Consider the following 7509-nt stretch of genomic DNA (forward strand, 5'->3'; position numbering starts at 1 on the left):
AGAATTTGGAGATAGACATTCATACAGAGAAAACACTGTTTATAACAGGACTGCAGCCACCAGCACACCAGGTAAAGATGCCTAGAACATTTTCCTCCCTCCTTGTGCCATAAAAGGACCAACCTTGTCCACACTTTAAGCTTGAACTTGCAGTCTCCAGGACCGTAAGGTAACACATTGTTGCCGTTTAGGCCACCTAGTCTCTGGCTCTGGTTGCTCGTGTTAGTGCAGATACACTGCTGTTTGATTTGTATATGCCAATAGAAAGAGCAGTCCATTTTAAGAGCAATCTTAAAACTGCTTAAGAGGGAGGGGAGTGAAACTCATGGTCCTTTCCTTAATTCATCTTCAAGCCCAAGGAAACTTATGTGTCCTAAGCCCCCCCCCCAAATATAGTTTACTGTTCTTGATAAGATAAAATGTATTAGGTTATTTTAGTTTGGACTCTATTTCCTTTGTAGTTGATAGTATAAGTATGATTTCACCATAGTAAATTCTGTTAAACCTCAAATAGAACCATGCAAATATATACAAGAACCAAAGGCAAATATTTGCTGTGGGAAAGAAGAAAGTATCCTTATTCCCTTCTTTGCACAAAGGTGGGTTTTGTGGGGGGGGGGACAAAGAAAAGTAAATTATCCGCATTCCCATGGCTCCATTCATTGACTACAATGATGTCGATCTGTTTACATTTACACATTTTCAATTCCATTCAACTCCAAATAATGAGAGGTTTGTATCTGCATGTGTCAAGTTCATCTCAACTGGCTCCCAACCTCTCAATTAAATAAAGCCTAAGCAAGCCCAGCCTCCGTCTTGGCTTGAGAAACGGCAAGCCTGCCTCATTCCCTTCTTCTGCCAGAGGGTAGAAGAGGAGGGCTGCAGGCAGCGTATAAAAAACACCAGAGCAGTACCCATCTTACCATCCAGATCAGAGTCAAGCCACAGACAGACATGGTTGCCAAGGGCTGGCTGCCGTTTCTGCTGGTTGCCCTCTACCTAGGCATCTTCGGTAAGCTAAGGAGGCTTTTTTTTTTTTTTAATCCCCATCTAGTTACTGGGGGGAATCCGAAGACATTTCAAATATAACAAGGCAACTTTGCCCATTAAACAAACTGTGGAAATTGTTTAATTAAAACAATGGGTAAATTAGACCCTAAGCAAGTATGCATTTAGATTGTGAAGTCTACAGAATTTCATATTGAGTTAAGTGAATGCATTTGACTTGCTGGAAATAGCTGGCTGCAAGAATCAATGCTTTTCTTTCCAGAGTTGATAATAGAAAACTTGCTACAAATAGATTTAGTATATTTACTTTAGTTATATGATAGGAATCGTCACTGTTCAATTTATAAAATTTATACATTGAGGCTTGAGTTGTTTTGACCATGGTTACTGACTGTATCTACCTTGTAGCAATCCACTAGTTCCTAGTTTATTTGCGGCTTTCTCAAACATTGTAGGTGCTGAACAAACATTTCCTTGCCATAATAAGATCATACACTCAGCCTTGTGTGCCCAGCTGCCTTGGCCCCTAATTTAAAGCAAAAACTCAAGCACTACAGACTTATTTGTTCTTGCTGAGAAATTTTCTACTCTTTTCCCCACAGATCATCCCTGCGAAACTCAGGAGTTAAGATGTCTGTGCATTCAGCTATGTTCCGATTTTATTCCTCGTAGCTTAACTAAGTATGTCTGGGTGATTCCCGAGAATATCTACTGCGACAGAATGGAAGTCATGTAAGTAGTAAAGATGAGGAGAAGGGTGGAAGCCCCTTCCTGGGAGTTTTCTAGCTGGTGTCTCTTTACAGAATGTGCTTCTCAAACTGTGGGTCGTGGCCCCTTGGGGGCCACAGCATTAGGACGACTGAGACCACTGTACTAGATGAAGACACTGAAGACTGCAGTTCTGGGCAATATCATTCCCAACAGAATAAGACCAATACTTGTGCTCTCATTTCTAAAAATGACATTCATTCTTTCCAGAAAACAAAACAAAACAAAACACAAAATCAGAAGGCAGCTCTTAAATGGAGAAGATAGCTGATTTCACAAACTCTGCTGAGTAGAATTAACTTTGAAGTCAATGAAGTCAATGAATACTCAAAAAGTAAAGATACACAGCCGTGGGCAAGGGGTACAAATAGGGACCTTCAGGAAATCTCTGGATTATACGCTTGGATGCACCAACGCATACAATATGGTCTAATGACTCTAGTGATAACTATCCTTGGGGAATCAACCTTGCAGACTGTAGGAAATTCCTTCACTCATTAGTTATAACATTTTATCTGTCTATCTATCTATCTATCTATCTATCTATCTATCTATCTATCTATCTATCTATCTATCTATCATCAATCTATCTACCTATCATCTATCTATCTATCATCTATTTATCTATCTATAATCTATGTGTCTATTTATTTATCTTCTGTTTATCTATCATCTATTTATTTATCCTTCTCTATTTCTCTATTCTTCCTATCATCTATCTATTATCTATCTATCTATTATCTATCTATCTATCTATCTATCTATCTATCTATCTATCTATCTATCTATCTCAATGTGTCTGCTTTAGTTATTCATTTCTAGGTAGCATTACCATACTAGAGTATAAAATAAATGTGGCTATTACTGCACATTCTGTAGTTCAGCATGCTAGGTGGCTGGGGTGGCTTCTCTGCTCACTGGGAAGAGTGAGTGGAAGAAGAGGAGAGAAAATCCACAGGGCTGCAGGGAGCATATAAAATGCACTGTGCAGTACTGATTCTACCATCCAGACCAGAGTCAAGCCACAGACAGACAATGGCTGCTTGCTGTTTTATGAAGGATGGCAGATCGACCAAAGGCTCACCTGGAGGTTCTCCGAAGGGCTCAGCTTTCAACTCAGGCTGCTGGAAGAGTTCAGCTCTTTGCTGATAGCCCTACACCCTTCTAGGCTGGTTGCTCTCAACCTCCTCAATGCTGCAACCCTTTAATACAATTCCTCATGTTGTGGTGACCTCCAGCCATAAAATTTTGTTTCTACTTCATAACTGTAATTTTGCTACTGCTGTGATTCATAATGTAAACATCTGATATGCGGGATATCTGATGTGCAACCACTGTGGAAGAGTCATTCAATCCCCAGCTTGAGAACCACAACTGTAGGCTGTTGGCCTGTGGAGGTTTTCAATTCCGGGAGGCTCTCTCCAGGTTGTTCCCACCTGGCTATTCGGATTTAAGCAATGGAAAAACCAGCCTCACACCACACCAATCTCTCTCTCCCAGTCAGACTTTCTCTTCTGCTATCAGCCAGAGAAAATTGCTTTGGCTACTACACGAGATTCATTTGAAAAATCTACTTTTAAAAATACGACTTTATTTAGCTGTTTAGTGACTGTGATTGTAGCTGCAAGATTCCTTTTGTCACTTAACATGACAGAGAGGGTCATGCCTCTTCATGGAATGCTGGGAAACAGGATGGGTTTCTGCCTGCCACAAATATAAGCGTATATGTGTGCAGGCAAGTGCAGCCAAGGAGTGCTCATAAGTTCCCACAGTTCGGTTACCTAGGGTAAAATTTAATTTAGAAAGGAACTAGAACAGAAGCTTCCAGATCTGACTGGCTTTTACCCGCTGATTTGTGTCCTGTACCTGCGCCCCCACCCTCATCTGCTTTACTATTCAGCTCTGGAAGCTGGAACCTCCAGCCCCACCGTCTATGATTTTGCAGGTAAAGTATTTACAGAAGCGAGCTAAAGTAAGGTCATTAGGATGAGCGCAAATTCAGCATGGCTGGTGTATGAGTGCTTTGTCTGCAAGGATATTTGTGTGCCACATGTGAGCAGTGCCTGCAGAGGCCAGAAGAGGGTACTGGATATCTCAGAATTGAAGTTTCAGACAGTAGTGAGCAACAATGTGGTTGCTGGGAATTAAACCCTGACCCTCGGGAAGAACAGCCAGTGCTCTTAACCACAGAGCTGTCTCTCGGGTCCCCAGTACAAGCACGCAACCACCTCTCCAGCCCTTACTGTAGACAGTTAACACTTGGACCATAGGGAAAGTGTGAGGAAGGTGGCTGTCTGGAAGCCAAGTAGAGAGACTTCAGGAAAAGCAAGCTTGCAAATACCTTGGTTTTGAAGGTATAGTCTTCAGAATTTGAAGAAAATACATTTCTAATATTTGACTCACTCTTTCTGTGGTATATTATGACAGCCACATCAAATTTCCATGGTTCCAAAATAATATATCTCTGTAAGAACTGAGGTGAGTGTGAATTCTGTTGTTTCTTACTTTCTACAGTCTTTTTCTTTGTCATCTAGATATAACTAAAAGAAATTGTTTATTTTGTCTGCTTTTGAACTTGAAGTTAGTGGAATTACCTGAATACATGTATCTTTTTGTAATTTGCATCTATTACATAACATCATATTTTGTAATCCATTTATTTTGCTGTGTTTAACTCATTTATTCAATTGAAGAGGTAGTATTTCATAGCAACAACAGCAATAATAATAAACATGAATAGAATTCATTTTGTTAATGCACTGTTGAATAAATCACAATTTAAGTGAACCTTGGTACATTGGTGAAACTTTGTAATTCTGTGGAGCACAGAACTAAGAAGTCATGCTCTCCCTGCTGGACAATGAAAGACTCTTAAACGGGGCCCTAAAATCTAACGAAATCAGCAGATACACAGCAATAAAGAGTATGTAAATGCATGACCGACGGGCCTGCCAGTCTGAGTCTGATCCCAGGAGACCACCCTGTGACGTGCACGTGCACATGAACAAATCAATAACCAAACTGCATTTTTAAAAAATTAGCTAGGCATACTGATGGGATTAAAAGTTCCATTCTACCAATGGACAATCAATATAGTCTGAAAAACCCATGTGTTCATTTTTAAGTGTCTGCACTTCACGTTGCAGATAGTATTGGGAGTGTGAGTAGCATGTTGTGAAATAAGCACAGTTACGATTTAACCAAAATACCTTATTTTTGCAGTGTCATGCTGAAAAATGGGACATTAATTTGCTTGGATCCTGATGCTGTATGGGTGAAACGTCTTACCGGAAATATTATGCAGAGGTAAAATTAAGGCCAAGAGTCTTCATATTCATGTTCTCTCATTTTTATTTTAGTGACAGGTATGTTTAGAAATACCCACAGATACATCGTAGAAGACAACACATCCACAATGGTATCAGACTGTGTCATCTAGAGGCTCCCAAAGCATCCCCAGACCAGCATCTCTGCCTCCCCTCAGCCCTACTGACTCAGCAAGGACAAGGACAGGCCCCCAAAGCTTTGTTAGCATCTCCGAGCAACTCTTGGTTGCTTGGGCATCACTAGTCTACACTTTTTATTGAAGGTGACAGCAACTTGACCTGTGTTACGAATATCCTGATTGAATATAAAGGTGATATAAATTTATAAAGTGCCTCATGCCAACCGAGTAAGTAGGTTAATGGTCCATTTGTTGAAAGCAATTTTAAGGGGAAAAATTTTGGGTGGAAAATATAACCATTTCTTATGTTAAGGTCCAAATAGGATTTTCAAATCAATGACTTGAAAAGTAATAAAGAGCATGAAGCAGACAGCAGGAAAATATTTGAATTGACTCCTGAGAAAGAAAAAGGGGATTTTAAAGCTACGGTAGCATAAATGGGGAGAGATGGCCACTCGGAAACTAGTTCTTCATTATTTCCCAACCAGAACATCAGAGCTTTCAGGGCACCCAGGGGCTATGTGCTGGTTATGCCTTTGTTGCTGTGATAGTACTGCCCAAGTCAATCTGGGGGATGAAAGAAGTTTCTGGCTTACAGGTTACATCCCATCATTGAGGGAAGTCAGGGCAGGAACTCAAGACAGGAACCAGGAGGCAGGAGCTGAAGCAGAGGCCAAAGGAAAGCTGTTATTGGCTTCTTCCGCATGGCTTGCACAGCCTGCTTTCTTACGAATGTCAGGACCACTGTCCAGGAATAGCACAGTCCCCAGTAAACTGGGTCCTTCCAGATCCATTGTTAACCAAGAAAGCATCCCTGCACACATGCCCACAGGACAGACTGATGGAGGCAAATCCTCAAGCCAGGCTCTCTCTTCCTAGGTGACTCAGTTTGAGTCAAGCTGACAAAAACTATCCAACATGGCCACCTTGCTAGCCACAGGCCTGCTGGAGGGGAGACCAGAGTCAGCTGTGAAAGTGTGGTTTGGTGGTCTAGATTTGCCAGCTGTCCCTTGAGGTGTTCTTCTGGATAATTCAGTTAGCATCGGAATGCTTTAATTTGTCCCTAATTTGATCTATCAGGGAGGCATAAGTATGCATGTAAAATAGTTAATTATGACTATTATGTTAACTTTCAACTGACCAACCAAACGGGTTTTATTTTATTTTTTTAGCTTTTTAAAATTTTTTAATGTGTGTTTTCTAGGGAGGAGTGGATAACGCTGTGTAGCTGTGTAGTTACATGTGCTTTGCTTTGATTTCAGCCCACATCTAAGGCCCGCACAAGAGACTGAATACCTACTGCAGAACGAGTTGTATCTGCACCATCGTCTTGAGAATGCACATTACCTAGCTTTTTCTTGAAGTTCACACACATTGTGTCGGTTGAGGACTGGAATGAAGCCCTCTGTCCATTCATTCTGGGGCCTCTTCCTGCTTTTCGGACTTGCTTATGGAAAAGAGTGATGATTATGTAGAAAAAAAAATAAACCTTGAGTCTCACATAGTGTGTGGGTCGTTTCTCCGTCAGGCTCAGTACCTTTCTAGACTCTGCCCCTTCCACTGCTGGCCACTCTGTCTTTCAGTTTACATGATTTTCTGGGGGAAGCTCCACAGCTGACTGTTTTTCTTCCCTCCACACATTTTGACATTCCATCTAATGTCATCAGATGCCCTTTATGTTGACTGACAAACTATCCACATATTGCTGAACCTTTTGTGCTCCAAAGGCTTATTTCACTCTAGTCGAGGATGCCACAGCGCTGCAGCCCAGGGTAAAGCATGGTTCTTCGTCTCCAGTGACCCAGGCTCAAACACTTCTTCTTTCAAAGATTTTCATTCAACAGAAAAAAAAAATCCGAAATAAAAATATATGTTAAGTCAGGCTTGGCGGGACATACATGCAATATCAGCACTTGGGAAGTTAAGGTAAGAAGATCATGAATCATGAATTCATGACTAGCCTGGTTTGTAGGAAGACTTTCTCTCTCTCTCTCTCTCTCTCTCTCTCTCTCTCTCTCACACACACACACACATACACACACACACACACACACGGGAAGGTAACAAAGCAGCATTAACTATATAATATAATTATTCTAAAATTTAAAAAATTACTTTTAAATTTTTAGTTTTTCTATGTGTGTGTCTGTTGGTGTGTGTGAATATGGGTGCAAAAACTTTAGGTGTCAGTCCTAGATTTCCGTCTTGTTTGAGGCAGAGCCTCTGCTGTTTTCCACTGTGGATGCCAGGCTAGCTGGCCCATGACGTCCCAGCGATTCATCTGGCAC

The 7509-nt window shown here is 41.1% G+C and overlaps 1 protein-coding gene across 1 annotated transcript; it reads left to right on the top strand.

Annotated features, from left to right (window-relative positions):
- The first annotated feature begins 828 nt into the window (after positions 1–828).
- Positions 829–6725, top strand: LOC126506340 (C-X-C motif chemokine 15-like). Its single transcript, XM_050149849.1, has 4 exons — positions 829–1012; positions 1611–1740; positions 4999–5082; positions 6484–6725. The coding sequence occupies exons 1-4, from the start codon at positions 955–957 to the stop codon at positions 6581–6583; spliced, it is 372 nt and encodes a 123-aa protein (XP_050005806.1). The 5' UTR covers positions 829–954; the 3' UTR covers positions 6584–6725.
- The last annotated feature ends 784 nt before the right edge of the window (positions 6726–7509 follow it).

Source organism: Alexandromys fortis, unplaced genomic scaffold, assembly GCF_014885135.2.
Source record: "Alexandromys fortis isolate MF-2015 unplaced genomic scaffold, M_Fortis_MF-2015_v1.1 scaffold_0, whole genome shotgun sequence".
Classification (NCBI taxonomy): Eukaryota; Metazoa; Chordata; class Mammalia; order Rodentia; family Cricetidae; genus Alexandromys; species Alexandromys fortis.

Bases quoted from the DNA above. Each gene is read 5' to 3' on its own strand.
- LOC126506340 (XM_050149849.1), top strand. From the start codon at position 955: ATGGTTGCCAAGGGCTGGCTGCCGTTTCTGCTGGTTGCCCTCTACCTA. The intron at 1,013-1,610 runs GTAAGCTAAGGA...TTTTCCCCACAG, and splicing joins CCTCTACCTAGGCATCTTCG to ATCATCCCTGCGAAACTCAG. The intron at 1,741-4,998 runs GTAAGTAGTAAA...TTATTTTTGCAG, and splicing joins TGCGACAGAATGGAAGTCAT to TGTCATGCTGAAAAATGGGA.